Raw genomic sequence first — 26,046 nt, 5'->3', positions numbered from 1 at the left:
GTTGTGCAAGAGGAACCAGAAAAATTACCCCTGACTGAAGCAATTTCTGAACTGCCTCTTGCAAAGCCCTGGCCCTCGTTCTCTACTAAAGAGGGGCTGGTACAAAAAAAACCTTTGAGGAGGGTTTTTCCTGAAAGCAAACGCATAACCGTGAGATACTGCTTCTTGCACCCAGGCATCATCGGTACACTGCTGCCAGATTGTGCAAAATGAAGAAGTCGGCCTCCAACCGCTCCATGAGGCTGATGGCTTATCTTCTGTTTTAGAAGCCGGTCCTCTGGTAGCCCAATGCTTTTTAGTCTTACAAGACCTGTTGTATTGGGACTGTTTGCCATCAACCTTTGCTTTTGCTTTTCCTTGAGACCGAAAAGGCAGAAAAGCTGGCATTTTAGGCTTAAATTTGTAAGTGGAAGGAAACTTTACTTTCTTGGAGTCTGCTTCTGACTCCAAAATACTGGTTAAGTCTTTACCAAAGAAAATATCTCCAGTAAAAAGGTAAGAACTACAAAACCTTATAGGATTCTGAATCAGCTTTCCAAGTGCATAGCCAAACTGCTCTGTGAGCGGCTACTGCTGAAGCGGATGCTTGAGAGGCAATAGTACCCATATCCAGGGCTGCCTCTTCTAAAAATATTGCTGCCAGTTTGATATGTGAGACATGGAATTTTTGCTCTCTAGCGGTCACTGAAGTTTCCTCTTCTAATACTGCCGCCCAGGCAATCACTGCTTTAGCCATCCAGGCTGAAGCCATGGCTGGTCTATTGATTGCCTCAGACAGGGAAAAAATGTTTTTTAGCAAACCATCTACTCTTCTATCCGTGACATCATTTAATGATGTTGGAGGCAGAGGTAATGTAGATTTTCGCACTAATCAAACAACATGCGTATCTACTTATGGGGCTACCTCCCTCTTTAAACAGTCCCCATCTGGAAGAGGATAATTGGAATTCCATTTCTTTGGAATCCTAAATTTCTTACTGGGCGTAGCCCAAGCCTCTTCCATAATTTCCGTCAGCTGAAAACTCAGTCTTAACTGTTTTGTAACGTTTAAATACAGGTGCCTTGGCTTTTAACACAGGCTCTGCTGATTCTTCTAAATAGAATGGCTTTCATTGCAATAATCAACTCAGATATGTCCACTGAGCTGAGACCTTCTTCCTCATCTTCATATGCAGAACCCGAGTGTAATGAGTCTTTCTCCTCTGATGAATCCTCATCTGAAACATGTGTAGACTGTGAAGATGTTGTTTCATGTCTATGGGATTTACTTACCATTGGCTTTTCAGCCTGATTTTGTTGAGAGGCTACTGCTTCCCATGCTGGAAATGAAAAACCGCAGGTGGAATGCTGCACATAAGGGTTAATAGTGTAACCTATCCCTGGTACAGAAGTTGGAATTATCCGCTCAGCTATACTGGATAATGTCTGTGCAAACATAGCCCATGGGGGATCAACTTGCACCTGCGTCTGCCTTTAATTTTTCAAGAGACCTTGGTGAACCAGATCCTGAGAGGTGAACCCAGCTTTGCATGACAAACATGAAATGAGTGTTGGTGCTGCTGTGAATGTATGTTCCCTCACCCTTGCCGCTCTTAGGGGGTCATTCTGAGTTGATCGCTCGCTAGCTACTTTTTGCAGCCGTGCAAACGCATAGTCTCCGCCCACTGGGGAGTATATATTTGCTGTGCAAGGGTGCGATCGAATGTGCAGCCGAGCGGTACAAAAATAGTTTGTGCAGTTTCTGAGTAGCTCAGAACTTACTAAGCCCTTGCGATCACTTCAGCCTGTCGGGTCCCGGAAATGACGTCAGACACCCGCCCTGCAAACGCTTGGACACGCCTGCGTTTTTCCAAACACTCCCAGAAAATGGTCAGTTGCCACCCACAAACTTCCTCTTCCTGTCAATCTCCTTGCGATCGGCTGTGCGAATGGATTCTTCGTTAAATCCATCGCACAGCAATGATCCACTTTGTACCCATACTACGCGACTGCGCATTGCGGTGCATAATCAGACACTTTCACAGTGTACTACACAATTTGTGACTGTAATCACGTTAAGATGTGTTAAAGTGACATACAATCCGACCCTACCCTAGCATCAGCATGGAGAATCGGAATACACAGAGAAAACGTACAGAATTATAGCAAAGTCAGCAATCACACTAGCAGTCAGTCACAGGTTATACATTAGTATAAGCAATATGAGCACATAATGAACTACAGATACATTTCAAGTATGTAGGAGAAACAAATTACTGCATTACTTTATAAAAGTTTTAACCGTATTCAGACGCATAGGGAAAGAAACCACAGTAATATTATCAGACTCATATGCATTATGCACCTATCCAACTATTTGTACTCAAAAGGTAGATAGAGACTTAGTGCTGTATAACCTATAACCCGTACTCAGTAGAGTGGGATACAGGGAGACTTACCCTGCTTCCAGGATCGATCAATACGTTTGCGAACGCTGAGTGGATCCAGACGCTGTTAGTGTACACCGCCACTCCGTGAACCTATAATGAACACAGACGCCCAAGTGAACACTGACGCACCAGTCACACAGCTGCCTATGCTGAGACTGGGTCCCCTTAGTACACAGCATCTCGGACGGAAGCGGGAAAACAGTTCATGGCGGGAGACTCTGAGGAAACTGGTCATGAACCGGGGGGAGGGCCGACTAGGGGAGCGTCTTACTCCCCACTGCTGACATCAACCCTAGGGATCGCGGCCTCATACTACCCCTGGAGCCTATGATCCCTAGGGCCTAGCGCTGGTGCACTCTCGGTGGCAGCCGCGTCAGCAACTGTTTGGTAGTCTCCTCCCAAAACAGTGCGGCAGTGTCCATGTTCCCTCTCTAAGCGGAACCGATGCCTTACCTTCTCCCCGTGCTCCGGCCACAGCCTGGTAACATATGATGGACCTGCTAATTTTATCCGACACAGACGACTGCCGAAACAGCACTGCACTCGTGGGTAAGCGTTGTCATGACCCAGCGGGGAGTTGTTGGAGCGACTCTTTCTAAGGTACGTATAAGGCGCTGTTTAGAAAGATCACTCAGACAAAATAGTAAGACTATAAAAATAAAATAAAAAAAGCTCATGGCTGCTAAAACCAGTAGCCCTTAGACCATGGTAAGGCTCCTGCTGCACCAAATAAAAAACTGATCTGAGCCAGGAAGCGGGGATATATGAACGGGCCAGCTGCATGCTGGGAGGCCAAAAAGCTGTGACAGTTTGGTGCAGATCTGCTGTCGCTAAACTATATCCCAATGTATCCTGTGGACCCTGCAGGAGAGAATATATATGTTGTAATTGAAGACAATATTTGAGTTATACCTCCCCATAAAGCTGGCTTCTTTTATGTCTGTAGTGGTGTTACAGTGGCCACAGTATCTATGTTTATAATCCAAGCTTCTTTCTCTAAGCAGCAATTCGTCTTCTGAGAGAGAGTCCTTCCTTCCCCCTGACCGCAGGCGAGTAGAACCCCCTTTTTTATCATCTTCTATGGGAGAGACATAAAAGCAATGTCAGCAACATGAGATGAGCAATAGGAAACAAGGAAAGAGCACTGAATAAAATTTAATACTAAAGATAAAAAGGATAAGAGAAAGAAAACATTTATCCTTTTTATAATTGATAATGATAAATGCATATTATTGTAAATGTAGCAGAATAAAATACCAATACTAAGCCATACACAAACAGAAACCTATTTAAAAGTCTATAAGGGTTGCACAGCCCTGGTTTAGTCAGTCGTAATGCTTAGCATAACAGAGGTGAAAGAAAGGAGGATTTTTGTACTTACCGATAAATCCCTTTTTCGGAAGCCATAGGGGACACTGGCACAATTTGTGATGATGGTGGCTTACAGGGAGCTGGCACTTTAAATAATCCAAGAAGTGAAACAGGCTCCTCCCCCCTCTATCCCCCATCATCCCTCAGTTATGAATTAGCCGAGAGGAGACGGGAACAAGAGAACAGAACTATACGAGGGAAGAGTGCACATAACAATCAAACAGAACAGAACAACAATGAAGGCAAGAGAAGAGCGACGGGCTGGCGGTCAGTGTCCCCTATGGCAAATGCATAAATGGACTGATACAAGCCTTGGCTTGAGGACAGCTTGGACCAGTTTCTGTATACCCAGAGCTTTGTCTTGAGGCCGAAAAACTGACGTTGGTGTCCAGGATCACACTGAGAAACTGGATGCGTTTTGATGGCTGAAAGTTGGATTTCCAAAAATTGATTATCCAGCCGTGTTCCACTAACACATTGTATGTTAATAGAGCATGCTCCGGGAGAATGAGATCTGATGAAGCTTTGAGGAGGTTGTCTAAGTATGGTATTATTGTGACTCCCAATGATCTGAGGTGAGCAATCATCACCGACATGACCTTGGTAAACACCCTGGGGGCTGTGGACAGACCGTATGGTAAGGCTCTGAACTGAAAATTATTCTGTTGAATCGCGAACCTGAGAAAACGCTAGGTGTGGTTCCCATATTGGAATGTGGAGATATGCATCCTTGATGTCCAGAGATATCATAAATTCCTTGGGTTCCAGGCTTGAGATTACTGAGTTGAGCGACTCCATCTTGAACTGGTAATAAGACAGAAACGGATTAAATGATTTCAGATTCAGAATTGGTCGGACAGTACCATCTGGTTTTGGCACTACGAAAAGATTGGAATAGTAACCCTTTCTTTAGCTGAAGCAGTGGTACCGGCATTAACACAGCCGATTCTACCAAGGACTGTATTGCACCTTGAAGGGCCAAATGTTTGTCCAGAAGTAGTGGAAGACTTGTCGTAAAATATTTCTTTGGCGGCAAAAATTTGAACTCTAACTTGTACCCTTGGGAGATGACATTGTGAAATCCACGCATTGTCTGATATCTTGAACAAGGCATCCTGAAAGTTTCGAAGCCGCGCTCTCCCACCGTACTTGAGCCCCGAAGGGAGGGGAGACCGTCATGCCCCTGTCTCTTCTGCAGGCTTTGGGTCTTGATGACAAGCAGTGACTGGTTGCTTGCCGCGACCTCTACCTCGCAAGGGTGTAGCTCTTCCGCGTCCTCTAAAAGGCTGAGTGAAACGAAAGGACCAAAAGGAAATTCCAGTATAAGAGTGCTTAGGTGATGGCGGAAGGGTTGGTAAAAAGGTAGATTTAACACCCGTAGCCTGAGAAAGTAACGAGTCTAGTTCTTTTCCAAAAAGAATGTCACCTGTAAACGGAAGCGCCTCCGCCACTCTTTTTGACTCAGCGTCAAATTGTCATGATCGTATCCAAAGAACTCTTCTGGCTGCAATAGTTGCTGCTGAGATTCTCACGTTAACTTGTCCGATATCTCTAGCCGCTTCTCCTACGTATATAGCAGACTCCTTAATATGTTCCACTAAGATCAATAATTCTTCTAACGGAACTCCCTCTTGTAAATCCTTTATCAATTTAGTGGTCCAATGCTCCACTGCCTTGTTCACCCAGGAACTTACCAAGGTTGGTCTAAGTGAGACACATGCGGCCGATTAGATGGACTTCAACATGGTGTCCAGCTTCCTGTCAGACGGGTCTTTCAACGAAATTGCACCCAGTACAGGTAATGCAGTCTTTTTAGACAACCTGGATAGAGACAAGTCCACTCAAGGTAACATCTCCCATTTATCAGTAGCTGATGGAAATGGATAAATACTTAGAAAACTTTTAGGCAACTGAAACCGCTTGTCCGGGTATTTCCAAGCCTCCGTCTGCTGATCATCCAGTTTCTTGGAAAAAGGATAAGTGACCGATGAACGATGCTTTCTACGAAATAAAGCAGTATATGGTGAATCGGTGTCGTAGTCTCGGAAGTGTTCAAAACTTATAGCTAAAATAAGAAGTTCAACCCCCTGAGAAAGTTCCTGTGGAACTTCGTCTGGGTCAGTAATTTCGCCCAACTCACGATCGTCCTCTTCAGCTTTGTCCTGAGAGAGAAGACCTGCCACCCAGGGTGGTTCTGTAGCAATAGAAAGTACATCATTTTGAGGAATCTCCTTAACAGTCTTTCATAAAGCAGACCCCTCATTATGCAATTGTGAGATGGTTCCTGTGAGCGCTACCGCCCAGAGGGGTAAATTAGCGTCTTGGGACGGATTAACTAATGTAACCTCTGAAGCACATGCTTCACACAGAGAAGAATCGTCGTGTGCGCTTTTTTTTTTTTTTTTTTTTACAGATAAATAATTTTTGTGATGCCTTAGTAGCTGGTCCCTTGTCTGCCATTGTGACGGACAGAGTTGAGACACATACAATTCACACCAGCACTTTCAATAAGAGAGAGAGAGAGGAGGGGAGGGAGGAATATCAGAAGGATGGAGGGAGTTATAAAATTTGTAGTACTCCCCTATTCTAACTCCCTCTGCCACCAGCCTGTATTTTTTGTGCAGGCTTTCAGGTTTCTGGCAGTCTGAAGGAATGTGCACCTGTCTCAGTGCTGTTTCCTGAGGAGAGAAGAAACATTGTTGCGATTCATGAGCTACCTAGCTGAGGAAGGCGCCTTTTTCTGTGATTGACAGTTTGAAAACCTGCCAAATCTGTCCCATAAGCACAGGCACCCATCTCAACCAGGTCCCTTTTTGAGTGCGTGCCTTACACAATTAAAATCAGCCTTTGCTGCACCCAACTCACAAGGTGCTCCAGATGCTATCTGCCTTCTAGTTAAATGCCCTGCGCCTTAGCCCCAAGATCCGCTGCTTACCGCTCCACTAACCTCCGCTGTAAACTCCCACTGTTCTGCATTGAGTGAACTTTGCTGTCGCGCTGTAGTGCAGTTGAAACCACGCCGTGGCCACTCGCGCACAGTGCCCCACACAAGGAGGCTCACTCACCCACACTGCCGCGCTGTGTCAGCACGGCAGTGTAGTGGAGACCGCGCCGCTGCCAGTCATGGCCAGCGGGGAGAGGAGGGGAGGGAATGCGGGGGACACCGCGGCCTAGCTCCGCACTGTGGCACACACAAGGAGGCGCACTCACCCAACCAGAGCCTCAGGATGCGGATGTCTTTGGAGAAACAGTACTTCTCAGGTTAAGCGCTGTTCTCCTTGCTGTCTCGAGAGGAACAGTGCCTCTCAAGTTAAGCACTGCTCTGCTAGCGCAGCTTGACGCTGCTAGTGTGAAACCCGGACCCCACTTCTCTCATATAAGTGGCAAAGGGTTCCTAAGGCAACTAAGGGGGTAATTCCAAGTTGATCGCAGCAGGATTTTTATTAGCAATTGGGCAAAACCATGTGCACTGCAGTGGAGGCAGATAGAACATGTGCAGAAAGAGTTAGATTTGGGTGGGTTATTTTGTTTCTGTGCAGGGTAAATACTGGCTGTTTTATTTTTACACTGCAAATTAGATTGCAGATTGAACACACCCCACCCAAATCTAACTCTCTCTGCACATGTTATATCTGCCTCCCCTGCAGTGCACATGGTTTTGCCCAATTGCTAACAAAAATCCTGCTGCGATCAACTTGGAATTACCCCCTAAGTCCCATGAATAAAAAAAGCAAAATAAATTAAAGTAAATATAGGCTGAGCTGGAGCACAGTTAGCAGTGACCGGCTCCCTCGGCACAAATTCAAAACTGAGTGATGATGGGGGATAGAGGGGGAGGAGCCTGTTTCACTTCTTAGATTATTTAAAGTGCCAGCTCCCTGTAAGCCACCATCACCACCCCACGGTCTTGAAGTTGTGCCAGTGTCCCCTAGTGGCTGACAGAAAAAAATTGGTACTGTAATCCATATTTACTGACTGGTTTATCAGTTTAAACTATGTCCTATTTAGGTTTAGTGGCATGTTCACACGGATGAGAATAGCCATACGAGGGATGGAATACAAAAAGAGAAAAGGAACTATGCAATGATAAATACTGGAACCAGATAATACTTCCCTTCAGCAGCGACGTGGACAGCTGGGACTACAGGTCTCTAGGTTTGTAATTCAGGCAGGCTTTACTCTGCAGGTAAAGCTGATCCAGAGGAGTCCCTTACCATGGTTCACTGTGGTCATAATATGCCTAGTGAAGGGACTGCAACCACATGACCAGCTTTCTGGAGGCCCCATACTTCCTGAGACCAAAAGACCTGAAGACAACACTTGAATAGTAAAAACCTCCCTGCACTGAAGACAGGAATTCATCATCATGTCCCAAATGGCAAATTAACAATCTCTTGTTGACCTTCAGACACCAGTGTAGCAGCAAATGAACCCTTCAAGACAGAAGGAATAACGGTGGTCAAGTGATGGTCTGATTTATTCCATTTCAACGAGCTTAATATGGAACATTCTTGAAAGGAAACATGCAAACTGCACCAACTTTAAAGTCAAGACAATATTCTTTAAGACCTTCATGCAAAAACAGAACAGATATAAGAGCCAACAGAGACTATCAATCTCAGTAATAAGAAAATCTTGACTTCTGACAAGATTACCTTCTGTTTGGCATTGAACAGAACCACTATAAAAATCATTAGCTGACCTAATACTAGGTTGGATTTCTGGTCCAACCATAGGACTCGAATATCTGACCAGTAACTCACACATGGTCCTGGAGCAAAGACAAGGATCCGGCATTGATTAACAGTTTATACACATAAGGAATGATTGCCCCCACCCAGACCTCAGAAAGAAAAAAAGAAGATCAAAACTGCCATGATCTTTGCAAATACACTTGATGCTGTATCCTATCTGAAAGACTGCAAAATTGCTAATGAAGAGACTGCACTACAAACTGATCTTTCCAGATTGGGACATGCAAGTACGCATCCCTGATGTTTATGCAAACAAACTAGTTTTGTTACATGACATTTATGACTGAATTCAAAGACATTATATTGGGTGTTTAGGGTGATTCTCTGTGTGACGAACGGGACATTTACATACATTCAAGTACATGAATTGTTTCTATACTAAAACTATTTTTGTTTTTATATGGTATCCAAGTCTTAAATAATTCATCACCGCCATATCATCCTCTTGGAGTCAGAGTCTGATGCTACTAACGCTAAAAACTTGTAGGACCCTTGGAATATGTAGCCTGAGTGGCGGACTCCAAAATCAAAATTAACAAATCCCTGAACTAACCTTGCCAGATTTCTGGCTGAAGCTTGTTCACAAAGTAGAGAAGATACAGTACCCAAGAACCCATGGACAGTCCCACAGTAGAATAAGATCTGTTACCCTCACTGCAGCTGTCAGAGAAATGATTGATTGAGCCAAAGAACAGGTCAGTTCATACCGAATAGTCAGAAGGGCATATTGTACTGATATTTAAAATATAAATGATAAACAATTTAAATATACTCCCTCCCCCCCACCACTCAGCCTTAGCTTTGGAAGTGCTCTTTATCTATAATGATAGCTACAAATTAGCTGCAGAAAACAATCAAGTCAACTTCCAAGCCCGGCACCTGATCCCAGCAATTCTGAGGGATCTAATACACTCAGAATAGTACAGCCCAATCTATTACTACACAGTCTGAGGTGTACCTAAGGAGAGAGCGATATAGCTTAAAATGGCTTTCAGTTCTGGCAGACTTCTCTCAGAGAATGAGAGCTCACCAAGGATTAGTACTTCCAGAGTCCATCCCTGAAAATGATCACAATCTCTAAAGATGGTCCAACCAAAGCCCAAATTGTGTCTAGTGGGAGATTACTATACAAAACCCCCACTAGACCTGTGACTACTGTAAGGAAGGACCTGGAAATGGAAAGGCATCAGTATACTTTCTTCTGTCACCCAGCAGGCTGTGCATCTGATGCATAGTCCATGTGCTTTTGCGCTGTGCCACATGGTGCCATAGCCCTTGAAACCTGGTCACTAAATGCATTGGTACACTATTAATCTGTGACAAGGAGACCATCGCTCATAGAGGGGGGAGAGGCCATAAGAGGTACAAGGATGTTATCTTATCATCCTGCTTTAGCTAGCCATCTCACAGCTACCTGCAGTTTACAGATGCAAGATGCAGCAGAACCACAGAGGTGATTAAATGGTTAATAAGAAGAACAAACAAAACATATTTCAAGTAATGAAAAATAGTGCAATAGGCAGCAAATGTACAGTGCATCCGAAAAGTATTCACAGCAGTTCACTTTTTCTACATTTTGTTATGTTACAGCCTTATTCTAAAATGAAATAAATTAATTTTCCTTCACAATTCTACACACAATACCCCAAAATGACAACGTGAAAGAAGTTTTTTTGAGATTTTTGCAAATTTATTTAAAATAAAAAAACTAAGAAATCACATGTACATAAGTTGAAATGTTCCTACAGTTTAATTGGAGTCCACTTGTGGTAAATTCAGTTGATTTGACATGATTTGGAAAGGCACACACCTGTCTATATAAGGTCCCACACTTGACAGCGCATGTCTGAGCACAAACCAAACATGAAGTCAAAAGAATGGTCTGTAGAACTCCAAGACAGGATTGTCAGGGAGGTTACCAAGAACCCGATGGTCACTCTGTTAGAGCTACTGCATTCCTTTGTGGAGAGAGGAGAACCTTATAGAAAGACAACCATCTCTGGAGCACCAATTAGGCCTGTATGGTAGAGTGGTCTGATGAGCAAAGATTGAACTCTTTGGTCTGAATGCCAGGCGTCATGTTTGGCGGAAACCAGGCACCGCTCATCACCAGGCCAATACCATCCCTACAGTGAAGCATGGTGGTGGCAGCATCATGCTGTGGGGATGTTTTTCAGCGGCAGGAACTGGGAGACTAATCAGGTTAGAGGGAAAGATGAATGCAGCAATGTACAGAGACATCCTAGATGAAAACCTGCTCCAGAGCATTCCTGACCTCAGACTGGGGCGACGGTTGATCTTTCAGCAAGACAACGACCCTAAGCACACAGCCAAGATATCAAAGGTGTGGCTTCAGGACAACTCTGTGAATGTCCTTGAGTGGCCCAGCCAGAGGCCAGACTTGAATCCGATTGAACATCTCTGGAGAGATCTGAAAATGACTGTGCACCGACGCTTCAAATCCAACCTGATGGAGCTTGAAAGGTGCTGCAAGGAGGAATGGGCGAAACTGCCCAAAGATAGGTGTGCCAAGCTTGTGGCATCATATTCAAAAAGACTTGAGGCTGTAATTGCTGCCAAAAGTGCATCAACAAAAGTATTGAGCAAAGACTTTGAATACTTATTTACATGTGATATCTTAGTTTTTTATTTTTAATACATTTGCAAAAATATAAAAAACTTTTTTTCACGTCATTATGGGGTATTGTGTGTAGAATTTTGAGGGAAAAAATAAGAATTTACTTACCGATAATTCTATTTCTCATAGTCCGTAGTGGATGCTGGGAACTCCGAAAGGACCATGGGGAATAGCGGCTCCGCAGGAGACTGGGCACAAAAGTAAAAGCTTTAGGACTAGCTGGTGTGCACTGGCTCCTCCCCCTATGACCCTCCTCCAAGCCTCAGTTAGGATACTGTGCCCGGACGAGCGTACACAATAAGGAAGGATTTTGAATCCCGGGTAAGACTCATACCAGCCACACCAATCACACCGTACAACCTGTGATCTGAACCCAGTTAACAGCATGATAACAGAGGAGCCTCTGAAAAGATGGCTCACAACAATAATAACCCGATTTTTGTAACTATGTACAAGTATTGCAGACAATCCGCACTTGGGATGGGCGCCCAGCATCCACTACGGACTATGAGAAATAGAATTATCGGTAAGTAAATTCTTATTTTCTCTGACGTCCTAGTGGATGCTGGGAACTCCGAAAGGACCATGGGGATTATACCAAAGCTCCCAAACGGGCGGGAGAGTGCGGATGACTCTGCAGCACCAAATGAGAGAACTCCAGGTCCTCCTCAGCCAGGGTATCAATTTTGTAGAATTTTACAAACGTATTTGCTCCTGACCAAGTAGCTGCTCGGCAAAGTTGTAAAGCCGAGACCCCTCGGGCAGCCGCCCAAGATGAGCCCATCTTCCTTGTGGAGTGGGCATTTACAGATTTTTGGCTGTGGCAGGCCTGCCACAGAATGTGCAAGCTGAATTGTACTACAATTCCAACGAGCAATAGTCTGCTTAGAAGCAGGAGCACCCAGCTTGTTGGGTGCATACAGGATAAACAGCGAGTCAGATTTTCTGACTCCAGCCGTCCTGGAAACATATATTTTCAGGGCCATGACAACGTCTAGCAACTTGGAGTCCTCCAAGTCCATAGTAGCCGCAGGCACCACAATAGGTTGGTTCAGGTGAAACGCTGAAACCACCTTAGGGAGAAACTGAGGACGAGTCCTCAATTCCGCCCTGTCCGAATGGAAAATCAGATAAGGGCTTTTACAGGATAAAGCCGCCAATTCTGACACGCGCCTGGCCCAGGCCAGGGCCAACAGCATGACCACTTTCCATGTGAGATATTTTAACTCCGCAGATTTAAGTGGTTCAAACCAATGTGACTTTTTGGAACCCAAAAACTACATTGAGATCCCAAGGTGCCACTGGAGGCACAAAAGGAGGCTGTATATGCAGTACCCCTTTTACAACGTCTGAACTTCAGGGACTGAAGCTAGTTCTTTTTGGAAGAAAATTGACAGGGCCGAAATTTGAACCTTAATGGACCCCAATTTCAGGCCCATAGACACTCCTGTTTGCAGGAAATGTAGGAATCGACGCAGTTGAATTTCCTCCGTCGGGCCTTACTGGCCTCGCACCACGCAACATATTTTTGCCAAATGCGGTGATAATGTTTTGCGGTTACATCCTTCCTGGCTTTGATCAGGATAGGGATGACCTCATCCGGAATGCCTTTTTTTTCCTTCAGGATCCGGCGTTCAACCGCCATGCCGTCAAATGCAGTCGCGGTAAGTCTTGGAACAGACAGGGTCCTTGCTGAAGCAGGTCCCTTCTTAGAGGTAGAGGCCACGGATCCTCCGTGAGCATCTTTTGAAGTTCCGGTTACCAAGTCCTTCTTGGCCAATCCGGAGCCACGAATATAGTGCTTACTCCTCTCCATCTTATCAATCTCAGTACCTTGGGTATGAGAGGCAGATGAGGGAACACATACACTGACTGGTACACCCACGGTGTTACCAGAGCGTCTACAGCTATTGCCTGAGGGTCCCTTGACCTGGCACAATACCTGTCGAGTTTTTCCCAACGGTTTATAATCATGTGGAAGACTTCTGGGTGAAGTCCCCACTCTCCCGGGTGGAGGTCGTGTCTGCTGAGGAAGTCTGCTTCCCAGTTGTCCACTCCCGGAATTGCTGACAGTACTATCACATGATTTTCCGCCCAGCGAAGAATCCTTGCAGCTTCTGCCATTGCCCTCCTGCTTCTTGTGCCACCCTGTCTGTTTACGTGGGTGACTGCCGTGATGTTGTCCGACTGGATCAACACCGGCTGACCTTGAAGCAGAGGTCTTGCTAAGCTTAGAGCATTGTAAATGGCCCTTAGCTTCAGGATATTTATGTGAAGTGATGTCTCCAGGCTTGACCATAAGCCCTGGAAATTCCTTCCCTGTGTGACTGCTCCCCAGCCTCGCAGGCTGGCATCCGTGGTCACCAGGACCCAGTCCTGAATGCCGAATCTGCGGCCCTCTAGAAGATGAGCACTCTGCAACCACCACAGGAGGGACACCCTTGTTCTTGGTGACAGGGTTATCCGCTGATGCATCTGAAGATGCGACCCGGACCTTTTGTCCAGCAGGTCCCACTGGAAAGTTCTTGCGTGGAATCTGCCGAATGGGATTGCTTCGTAGGAAGCCACCATTTTACCCAGAACCCTTGTGCATTGATGCACTGAGACTTGGCTCGGTTTTAGGAGGTTCCTGACTAGCTCGGATAACTCCCTGGCTTTCTCCTCCGGGAGAAAACCTTTTTCTGGACTGTGTCCAGGATCATCCCTAGGAACAGAAGACGAGTCGTCGGAACCAGCTGCGATTTTGGAATATTGAGAATCCAATCGTGCTGCCGCAACACTACCTGAGATAGTGCTACACCGACCTCCAACTGTTCCCTGGATCTTACCCTTATCAGGGAATCGTCCAAGTAAGGGATAACTAAAATTCCCTTCCTTCGAAGGAATATCATCATTTCGGCCATTACCTTGGTAAAGACCCGGGGTGCTGTGGACCATCCATACGGCAGCGTCTGAACTGAGTGACAGTTCTGTACCATAAACCTGAGGTACCCTTGGTGAGAAGGGTAAATTTGGACATGAAGGTAAGCATCCTTGATGTCCCGAGACATCATGTAGTCCCCTTCTTCCAGGTTCGCAATCACTGCTCTGAGTGACTCAATCTTGAATTTGAACCTCTGTATGTAAGTGTTCAAAGATTTTAGATTTAGAATCGGTCTCACCGAGCCGTCCGGCTTCGGTACCACAACAGTGTGGAATAATACCCCGTTCCCTGTTGCAGGAGGGGTACCTTGATTATCACCTGCTGGGAATACAGCTTGTGAATGGCTTCCAAAACTGTCTCCCTGTCAGAAGGAGACATCGGTAAAGCCGACTTTAGGAAACGGCGAGGGGGAGACGTCTCGAATTCCAATTTGTACCCCTGAGATATCACCTGAAGGATCCAGGGGTCTACTTGCGGGTGAGCCCACTGCGCGCTGAAATTCATTGAGACGGGCCCCCCACCGTGCCTGATTCTGCTTGTAAAGCCCCAGCGTCATACTGAGGGCTTGGCAGAGGCGGGAGAGGGTTTCTGTTCCTGGGAACTGGCTGATTTCTGCAGCCTTTTTCCTCTCCCTCTGTCACGGGGCAGAAATGAGGAACCTTTTGCCCGCTTGTCCACGAAAAGACTGCGCCTGATAATACGGCGTCTTCTCATGTTGAGAGGCGACCTGTGGTACAAACGTGGATTTCCCAGCTGTTGCCGTGGCCACCAGGTCTGAAAGACCGACCCCAAATAACTCCTCCCCTTAATAAGGCAATACTTCCAAATGCCGTTTGAAATCCGCATCACCTGACCACTGTCGTGTCCATAACCCTCTACTGGTAGAAATGGACAACGCACTTAGACTTGATGCCAGTCGGCAAATATTCCGCTGTGCATCACGCATATATAGAAATGCATCTTTTAAATGCTCTATAGGCAAAAATATACTGTCCCTATCTAGGGTATCAATATTTTCAGTCAAGGAATCCGACCACGCCAACCCAGCACTGCACATCCAGGCTGAGGCGATTGCTGGTCGCAGTATAACACCAGTATGTGTGTAAATACATTTTAGGATACCCTCCTGCTTTCTATCAGCAGGATCCTTAAGGGCGGCCATCTCAGGAGAGGGTAGAGCCCTTACAAGCGTGTGAGCGCTTTATCCACCCTAGGGGGTGTTTCCCAACGCACCCTAACCTCTGGCGGGAAAGGATATAATGCCAATAACATTTTAGAAATTATCAGTTGTTATCGGGGGAAAACCACACATCATCACACACCTCATTTAATTTCTCAGATTCAGGAAAACTACAGGTAGTTTTTCCTCACCGAACATAATACCCCTTTTTGGTGGTACTCGTATTATCAGAAATGTGTAAAACATTTTTCATTGCCTCAATCATGTAACGTGTGGCCCTACTGGAAGTCACATTTGTCTCTTCACCGTCGACACTGGAGTCAGTATCCGTGTCGGCGTCTATATCTGCCATCTGAGGTAACGGGCGCTTTAGAGCCCCTGACGGCCTATGAGACGTCTGGACAGGCACAAGCTGAGTAGCCGGCTGTCTCATGTCAACCACTGTCTTTTATACAGAGCTGACACTGTCACGTAATTCCTTCCAACAGTTCATCCACTCAGGTGTCGACCCCCTAGGGGGTGACATCACTATTACAGGCAATCTGCTCCGTCTCCACATCATTTTTCTCCTCATACATGTCGACACAAACGTACCGACACACAGCACACACACAGGGAATGCTCTGATAGAGGACAGGACCCCACTAGCCCTTTGGGGAGACAGAGGGAGAGTTTGCCAGCACACACCAGAGCGCTATATATATACAGGGATAACCTTATATAAGTGTTTTTCCCCTTATAGCTGCTGTAATTTCAATACTGCGCGTAATTAGTGCCCCCTCTCTTTTTTAACCCTTTCTGTAGTGTAGTGACTGCAGGGGAGAGCCAGGGAGCTTCCCTCCAACGGAGCTGTGAGGGAAAATGGCGCCAGTGTGCTGAGGAGATAGGCTCCGCCCCCTTATCGGCGGCCTTATCTCCCGTTTTCCTATGTATTCTGGCAGGGGTTAAATGCATCCATATAGCCCAGGAGCTATATGTGATGTATTTTTTTTGCCATCTAAGGTATTTTTATTGCGTCTCAGGGCGCCCCCCCCCAGCGCCCTGCACCCTCAGTGACCGGAGTGTGAAGTGTGCTGAGAGCAATGGCGCACAGCTGCGGTGCTGTGCGCTACCTTATTGAAGACAGGACGTCTTCTGCCGCCGATTTTCCGGACCTCTTCTGCTCTTCTGGCTCTGTAAGGGGGACGGCGGCGCGGCTCTGGGACCCATCCATGGCTGGGCCTGTGATCGTCCCTCTGGAGCTAATGTCCAGTAGCCTAAGAAGCCCAATCCACTCTGCACGCAGGTGAGTTCGCTTCTTCTCCCTTTAGTCCCTCGATGCAGTGAGCCTGTTGCCAGCAGGACTCACTGAAAATAAAAAACCTAATTTAAACTTTTACTCTAAGCAGCTCAGGAGAGCCACCTAGATTGCACCCTTCTCGTTCGGGCACAAAAATCTAACTGAGGCTTGGAGGAGGGTCATAGGGGGAGGACCCAGTGCACACCAGCTAGTCCTAAAGCTTTTACTTTTGTGCCCAGTCTCCTGCGGAGCCGCTATTCCCCATGGTCCTTTCGGAGTTCCCAGCATCCACTAGGACGTCAGAGAAAATGAATTTATTCCATATTGGAATAAGGCTGTAACATAACAAAATGTGGAAAAAGTGAAGCGCTGTGAATACTTTCCGGATGCACTGTAGAACAAAAACTACCCTTGTCTATGGGAACATTAAAACAATAATAGAAAAAAAAATTGTATAGGGGGGATGGGAGTTTATTTCAGCATAGAAATTAAAGTGCTGAACATATGCCCAAAATTCTCCAGTGTAACCAAATGGTTGAAAGAAATGTATTTTATGCTATCATCATTCAGCACAACTACATTAAGAGGTGTGATTTGTTGTGTATCTACCATTTATAGAGATAACTAGAGAGATAACTGTGGTTAATGTCGACTGACGATAGTGGAGGTTGCTGAATAAAACACATTTCTAGGTAGAGTGGGCTTACGGCTGTCAGTCTTGGAGAATAAGGCAACTTTGATGTCCCTGTCTAGCGCATCACATGCACTGCTTTGGGCCTGTTCTGGGAACTTGGCCTTGAATCCTTCCAAACAATCCAATGCCTCAGAGACATAGCGGAGCTCAAACAGGCAGCGTGCTAGCCGAAAATGAGCCTTTAGATGGGCTGGATTTAATGCCAGTGCTTGCAGGCAGTCCCTCAGAGCATCATAATGATCTCCATCCCTAGCAGCACAAGGAAAAGAGAAGAAAACGTCAACTAAAGCTCTGTGCGATTTAATCGCAAGTTTATATCACAATCTATCACAAATTCTACTCACCACTTGCGTTTCATGTATGCTGCAGCTCGATTGCCAAACAACATAGCAATACGAGGTGCCCTCTGCATGGCTTGACTATACAACTCAATTGCCTTGCTCCACTGCTGCCGGGCAAATGCATCGTTAGCTTTTTGCTTTACTTTTTCCAGGTGTGGAGGAAGTTCGCTTGTTGACCTAAGAAGGGAAAGTAAAAAAGAATTGTTAATGGAGATCCTGGAAAGGTACTGTAAACTAAAATATGGGAGTATCTATGACTTAATTGAGCAGTGAAAAAGGAGAGTTATGGTAGACTTACCATGATTAACTCTCTTTCTGCGAAGTACACTGTGAACCACAGGGAAAACATTGGGGTGTAGAGCAGGATCTTGATCCAGCGGCACCATCAGGCAAATCTTTGACTGTCCCAGGATGCATTGGGGCCTCCTCTATAACCCCACCTCCAGGCACTAAGAGCTCAGTTTCGTTAACCAGTCCAATGCAGGAGCAGGTATAAGAGAAGGCAGATGTTAGTCACATGGACCCACAATCTCCTGACAGGAGTGGGTACCAGCGGCTAATGCCATGCAACCCAAAGAAGCTAGGTGCGTCAGGGTGGGCGCCCTGTGGAACCCAGTGTACCTCGCAGAAAGAGTTAACCAAGGTAAGTCTATCATAACTCTCCTTGACTGCAGCGGGGTACACTGTGTTCCACATGGAAAACATTGGGGTTGTTCTAAAGCAGTTCCTCAAGGGAGGAGACGCATCCTAGCGGGTATGAGAACCCGGCGTCCAAAGGAAGCATCCTGGGAGGCGGAAGTATCAAAAGCATAGAACCTAATGAACGTGTTCACTGAGGACTACGTAGCCGCCCTTCACAATTGTTCACAGCAGGCCGCCCAAGAAGGTCCAATAGACCGAGTAGAATGGGCTTTAACTACAGCAGGAGGTAGGAGACCAGCCTGCGCATAGGTTTGTGCAATCACCATTCTAATACATCTGGCCAAGGTTTGCTTATTCGCAGGCCAGCCACATTTGTGAAAACCAAACAGTACAAAAAGGGAATCTGACCTACTGATGAAGGCAGTCCTCTCCACATAGACACAGAGAGCCCTAACCACATCCAAAGAACATTTTTTGGAGACAAATCCGAAGAGACAAAGGCCAGAACCACAATCTCTTGGTTAAGGTGAAAAGATGACACCACCTTAAGCAAATAACCGGGGCGAGTTCGTAGAACCGCCCGGTTACAGTGGAATATGAGAAAGGGAGGACAGGACAAAGCGCCTAAGTCCAACACCCGTCTTGCCGAGGCAATGGCCAGCAAGAACAGGACCTTGGCTGTGAGACATTTAATGTCAACCGATTCAAGAGGTTCAAAATGAGACTCTTGCAGAGCATTCAGCGCAACAGATAAATCCCATGGAGCCACATGAGGGACATAGGGAGGCTGAATCTGAATAACGCCCTGAATGAACGTCTGAACATCAGGTATAGAGGCAATTTTTTTCTAAAACCAAACTGACAAGGCAGATATATGAGATATAGAGAAAGGAAAGTGGCAGGATGTCCTTGGACTGATGTTACATAAGAGCAACAATTGTTGCAATGCAGATTCATGAGACAGGGTAAGGGTTTGTAATATGACACTTCACTGGTGTATCTAGTATTGTATCATTCTAGGTGATTAGTATCTTACTGTGTAAATCTATAGCACACTGTTGTCATTCTGGATCATACACATATGTATTTATTGCAAAGTCAACCGCTTATGTTATAAATAAGTGACACACTGTGAACTTGCAGATCATATACGTATATCCCTCTTAAAGAGCTAATTGCTTGTATTATAGGGATATGTACTGTGTGTACTGTATGGCCATGTCCACTAAAGGATCATAGATGCTAATACATGGTACACTTTTTAAGTATCTGTCTTACACAATTTTTCTTTCTTTATCACATATATGTTTGTAAATGTCATGTTTTTAACCCTTATATTTTGCTGTATGTGTCCCCTGACAAGGACCTTCTTATTATTAATATAAACAATAAAAGTTACGTTTTAAATTTGACAATTAAATCAACAAATAGATATTGTGCACCCAACCTAACAACCGCTTTTCTAGTTCTTCTTACACGTTGCCATATCTTGGTTGTAAAAGGGTCGCACCCCCAGAGAGGCTTGAAGTCTAATTCAGACACACGTATATTGGGGCTCCTTTGTGTCATTTACAAATAAAATCTACAATTTAGATCACCAAGTGTGCAGATATATTTTCTCCTTCCTTTTCTCAACTCTTTGCAGAAAAGCCAGTATTCTGGAAGTTCTGAATCCATGGACATCATAATTCTTCTCAGCACACCAGGTGAAGTAAGAATCCCAAACCCTGTAATAAAGCCGGGCAGAGGCTTTCAACATCGTTTGAATAACCGCCTCTGAAAATCCTTTGGCTCTCAGGAGTGATGCTTCAAGAGCCACGCTGTCAAAGCCAGTCTGGCCAGGTCTGGGAAGAGACAAAGGCCCTGTACGAGGAGGTCTGGTCGTTGAGGAAGTAGAAGGGGATGCCCCGCAACCAGATCCTGCAGGTTTGAGAACTATTGCCTTCTGGGCCACGCTAGAGCGACTAGAAGCAGAATTCTTCCTTCCTGTTTGAACTTCCGTAGAACTCTGGGCAAAAGTGACACTGGAGGGAACACGTAAGGCAGTCGAAAGTTCCATGGAATCGCCAGTGCGTCCATGAACGCTGCTCGAGGATCCCTTGCCCTTCATCCGAAGGCTGGAACCCTGTGATTGTGTCGAGACGCCATTAGGTCTACATCCGGTAGACCCCACCTGTCCACGAGGAGTTGAAAGACTTCTGGATGAAGACTCCACTCTCCGGCGTGTACATCCTGGTGACTGAGGTAGTCCGCTTCCCAGTTCACGACACCCGGAATGAACACTGCCGATATACTTGGCAGATGGCATTCTGCCCAACAAAAGGATTTTTGACACTTCCTTCATGGCCATGCGGCTTTGAGTGCCGCTTTGATGGTTTATGTATGCTACGGTCGTGGCGTTGTCTGACCATACTTGAAACTGTCTGCTCCATACAAGAGGCAGGGCATTTGATAATGCATTGAACACTACCATCAGCTCCAAGATGTTTATTGGAAGGAGTGATTCTTCCTTGGTCCACCGACCCTGAAAAGAGTGTTGCTCCAAGACCACTCCCTATCCTCTCAGACTGGCATCCATCATCAGGAGAACCCAGTCAGGATCCAGAAGGGACAACCCCTGCTCAATTGCTGGTCCTGGAGCCACCAGGTCAGCGACAAACGAACCTCCGGAGTCAACAAGATCATTTGGGATCTGATCCAATGAGGCAGGCCGTCCCACTTGGCAAGAATTAATCGTTGCAGAGGGCAGGAATGAAATTGAGCATACTCCACTATGTCGAACGTCAACACCATCAGGCCAAGTACTTGCATCGCCGAGTGAATCGACACTCTGGGGTGATGGATGAAGTGCCTTATCCTGTCCTGTATTTTCAGAACCTTGTCCAGAAGCGCCCCTAGGTGCACCATGCTCTGAGCTGGGACTAGCGAGGACTTCTTCTAATTGATCAGCCATCCATGGGCTTGTAAGCAACTCACCGTCAATTGTAGATGACTGAGGAGGACATCGTGGGAACTCACGAGAATCAGCAGGTCGTCCAAGTACTGCAGGATTCTAACTCCCTGGCGACGGAGGTGCGCCGTCGCCATGGCCATAATCTTGGTGAAGAGCCGTGGCCAGTCCGAACAGCAGAGCCTGGAATTGGTAGTGACCGTCGCCAATAGCAAACCGCAGGAACTGCTGATGCGATATGGCAATTGGAATATGCAGATAAGCATCCTATATATCCAGCGATACCATGTAATCCCCGGGTTCCATCGCCAGCACAATAGAGCGCAACGTTTACATTCAAAACTTGGTTACCCTCACAAATTTGTTCAGTGACTTGAGGTTGAGTATAGGCCGAAAAGACCCATTGGGTTTCTGCACCAGAAACAGAGTCGAATAATAGCCTCTGCCACGCTGGGACTGAGGTACCGGCACAACCACTCCTGTACTCAGGAGGGAACCTACCGTTTGTAGAGCCTGCGACTTCAACGGATCCGAAAGGAGTACCGTAGTGCAGAACTGGTGAGGTGGACGTCCCTTGAATGAGACAGCGTACCCGTGAGAGACAACTTCCAGTACCCAAGCGTCTGAAGTGGTCTTTAACTAGACCTGGGCGAACTGTAGAAGTGGGCCTCCCACCCTGGGGGAGGCCCGCCCCGTCATGCAGCAGGCTTGTCTTGTTTCGAAGTTTCATCTTGGGCTAGGTGGTCTTGGGAGCACGAGATTGTCTGGGGTAAGACTGACCCTTGACTTTCCCTTGAGGTTGAAAGGAACGAAAAGTGATAGTCTTCGCCTTCTGAGTAGAAGGATTAGTAGGAGGAAGAAAAAATAAGATTTTACTTACCGATAAATCTATTTCTCGTAGTCCGTAGTGGATGCTGGGGACTCCGTCAGGACCATGGGGATTAGCGGCTCCGCAGGAGACAGGGCACAAAAATAAAGCTTTAGGATCAGGTGGTGTGCACTGGCTCCTCCCCCTATGACCCTCCTCCAAGCCTCAGTTAGGATACTGTGCCCGGACGAGCATACACAATAAGGAAGGATTTTGAATCCCGGGTAAGACTCATACCAGCCACACCAATCACACCGTACAACTTGTGATCTGAACCCAGTTAACAGTATGACAACGTAGGAGCCTCTGAACAGACGGCTCACAACAATAACAACCCGATTTTTTTGTAACAATAACTATGTACAAGTATTGCAGACAATCCGCACTTGGGATGGGCGCCCAGCATCCACTACGGACTACGAGAAATAGATTTATCGGTAAGTAAAATCTTATTTTCTCTAACGTCCTAGTGGATGCTGGGGACTCCGTCAGGACCATGGGGATTATACCAAAGCTCCCAAACGGGCGGGAGAGTGCGGATGACTCTGCAGCACCGAATGAGAGAACTCCAGGTCCTCTTTAGCCAGGGTATCAAATTTGTAGAATTTTACAAACGTGTTCTCCCCCCGACCACGTAGTTGCTCGGCAGAGTTGTAATGCTGAGACCCCTCGGGCAGCCGCCCAGGATGAGCCCACCTTCCTTGTGGAATGGGCATTTACATATTTTGGCTGTGGCAGGCCTGCCACATAATGTGCAAGCTGAATTGTACTACACATCCAACTAGCAATCGTCTGCTTAGAAGCAAGAGCACCCAGTTTGTTGGGTGCATACAGGATAACAGCAAGTCAGTTTTCCTGACTCCAGCCGTCCTGGAAACCGATATTTTCAGGGCCCTGACAACATCTAGCAACTTGGAGTCCTCCAAGTCCCTAGTAGCCGCAGGTACCACAATAAGCTGGTTCAGGTGAAACGCTGACACCACCTTAGGGAGAAACTGGGGACGAGTCCGCAGCTCTGCCCTGTCCGAATGGACAATCAGATATGGGCTTTTGTGAGACAAAGCCGCCAATTCTGACACTCGCCTGGCCGAGGCCAGGGCCAACATCATGGTCACTTTCCATGTGAGATATTTCAAATCCACAGATTTGAGCGGTATAAACCAATGTGATTTGAGGAATCCCAGCACTACGTTGAGATCCCACAGTGCCACTGGAGGCACAAAAGGGGGTTGTATATGCAGTACTCCCTTGACAAACTTCTGGACTTCAGGAACTGAAGCCAATTCTTTCTGGAAGAAAATCGACAGGGCCGAAATTTGAACCTTAATGGACCCCAATCTGAGGCCCATAGACACTCCTGTTTTCAGGAAATGCAGGAATCGACCGAGTTGAAATTTCTTCGTGGAGCCTTCCTGGCCTCACACCACGCAACATATTTTCGCCACATGTGGTGATAATGTTGTGCAGTCACGTCCTTCCTGGCTTTGACCATGGTAGGAAAGACCTCTAACGGAATGCCTTTTTCCCTTAGGATCCAGCGTTCAACCGCCATGCCGTCAAACGCAGCCGCGGTAAGTCTTGGAACAGACATGGTACGTGCTGAAGCAAGTCCCTTCTTAGCGGCAGAGGTCATGAGTCCTCTGTGAGTATCTCTTGAAGTTCCGGGTACCAAGTCCTTCTTGGCCAATCCGGAGCCACGAGTACAGTTCTTACTCCTCTACGTCTTATAATTCTCAATACCTTGGGTATGAGAAGCAGAGGAGGAAACACATACACCGACTGGTACGCCCACGGTGTTACCAGAACGTCCACAGCTATTGCCTGAAAGTCTCTTGACCTGGCGCAATACCTGTCCAGTTTTTTGTTCAGGCTGGACGCCATCATGTACACCTTTGGTCTTTCCCAACGGTTCACAATCATGTGGAAAACTTCCCGATGAAGTCCCCACTCTCCCGGGTGGAGGTCGTGCCTGCTGAGGAAGTCTGCTTCCCAGTTGTCCACTCCCGGAATGAACACTGCTGACAGTGCTATCACATGATTTTCCGCCCAGCGAAAAATCCTTGCAGTTTTTGCCATTGCCCTCCTGCTTCTTGTGCCGCCCTGTCTGTTTACGTGGGCGACTGCCGTGATGTTGTCCCACTGGATCAATACCGGCTGACCTTGAAGCAGAGGTCTTGCTAAGCTTAGAGCATCATAAATTGCCCTTAGCTCCAGTATATTTATGTGGAGAAAAGTCTCCAGACTTGATCACACTCCCTGGAAATTTTTTCCCTGTGTGACTGCTCCCCAGCCTCTCAGGCTGGCCTCCGTGGTCACCAGCATCCAATCCTGAATGCCGAATCTGCGGCCCTCTAGAAGATGAGCACTCTGTAACCACCACAGGAGAGACACCCTTGTCCTTGGAGATAGGGTTATCCGCCGATGCATCTGAAGATGCGATCCGGACCATTTGTCCAGCAGATACCACTGAAAAGTTCTTGCGTGGAATCTGCCGAATGGAATCGCTTCGTAATAAGCCACCATTTTTCCCAGGACTCTTGTGCAATGATGCACTGACACTTTTCCTGGTTTTAGGAGGTTCCTGACTAGCTCGGATAACTCCCTGGCTTTCTCCTCCGGGAGAAACACCTTTTTCTGGACTGTGTCCAGAATCATCCCTAGGAACAGCAGACGTGTCGTCGGAAACAACTGCGGTTTTGGAATATTTAGAATCCACCCGTGCTGTCGTAGAACTACTTGAGATAGTGCTACTCCGACCTCCAACTGTTCTCTGGACCTTGCTCTTATCAGGAGGTCGTCCATTTTCTTCGAAGAAGAATCATCATTTCGGGCATTACCTTGGTAAAGACCCGGAGTGCCGTGGACAATCCAAACGGCAGCGTCTGAAACTGATAGTGACAGTTCTGTACCACGAACCTGAGATACCCTTGGTGAGAAGGGCAAATTGGGACATGGAGGTAAGCATCCCTGATGTCCCGGGACATCATATAGTCCCCTTCTTCCTGGTTCGCTATCACTGCTCTGAGTGACTCCATCTTGATTTGAACCTTTGTAAGTGTTCAAATATTTCAGATTTAGAATAGGTCTCACCGAGCCTTCTGGTTTCAGTACCACAATATAGTGTGGAATAATACCCCTTTCCTTGTTGTAGGAGGGATACTTTGATTATCACCTGCTGGGAATACAGCTTGTGAATTGTTTCCAATACTGCCTCCCTGTCGGAGGGAGACGTTGGTAAAGCAGACTTCAGGAACCTGCGAGGGGAAACGTCTCGACTTTCCAATCTGTACCCCTGGGATACTACTTGTAGGATCCGGGGGTCCTGTACGGCTCCAGCGTCATGCTGAGAACTTGGCAGAAGCGGTGGAAGGCTTCTGTTCCTGGGAATGGGCTGCCTGCTGCAGTCTTCTTCCCTTTCCTCTATCCCTGGGCAGATATGCTTATGGGGACGAAAGGACTGAGGCTGAAAAGACGGTGTCTTTTTCTGCATAGATGTGACTTAGGGTAAAAACGGTGGATTTCCCAGCAGTTGCCGTGGCCACCAGGTCCGATGGACCAACCCCAAATAACTCCTCCCCTTTATACGGCAATACATCTTTGTGCCGTTTGGAATCTGCATCACCTGACCACTGTCGTGTCCATAAACATCTTATTGGCAGATATGGACATCGCACTTACTCTTGATGCCAGAGTGCAAATATCCCTCTGTGCATCTCGCATATATAGAAATGCATTTTTTAAATGCTCTATAGTAAATAAAATACTGTCCCTGTCAAGGGTATCAATATTTTCAGTCAGGGAATCCGACCAAGCCACCCCCGCGCTGCACATCCAGGCTGAGGCGATCGCTGGTCGCAGTATAACACCAGTATGTGTGTATATACTTTTTAGGATATTTTCCAGCCTCCTATCAGCTGGCTCCTTGAGGGCGGCCGTATCTGGAGACGGTACCGCCACTTGTTTTGATAAGCGTGTGA

The 26,046-nt window shown here is 46.6% G+C and overlaps 1 protein-coding gene across 5 annotated transcripts in view; it reads right to left on the bottom strand.

The window, feature by feature from the left end:
* The window catches only part of WDTC1 (WD and tetratricopeptide repeats 1), a 248,911-nt gene that overhangs the window by 59,598 nt on the left and 163,267 nt on the right, over positions 1-26,046 (bottom strand). For all 5 annotated transcript variants that reach the window (XM_063954696.1, XM_063954697.1, XM_063954698.1 and 2 more), the window contains exons 12-14: positions 17,613-17,786; positions 17,282-17,517; positions 3,342-3,507 (exon numbers count right to left, since the gene is read on the bottom strand). In XM_063954696.1, coding sequence (XP_063810766.1) covers positions 3,342-3,507; positions 17,282-17,517; positions 17,613-17,786 — 576 coding nt within the window. The remainder of the gene's footprint in view (positions 1-3,341; positions 3,508-17,281; positions 17,518-17,612; positions 17,787-26,046) is intronic.

This window comes from Pseudophryne corroboree, chromosome 2 (assembly GCF_028390025.1).
Source record: "Pseudophryne corroboree isolate aPseCor3 chromosome 2, aPseCor3.hap2, whole genome shotgun sequence".
Lineage (NCBI taxonomy): Eukaryota > Metazoa > Chordata > Amphibia > Anura > Myobatrachidae > Pseudophryne > Pseudophryne corroboree.
The sequence above is the reverse complement of the archived record's forward strand: the minus strand, read 5'-3'. Positions and strand labels throughout refer to the sequence as shown.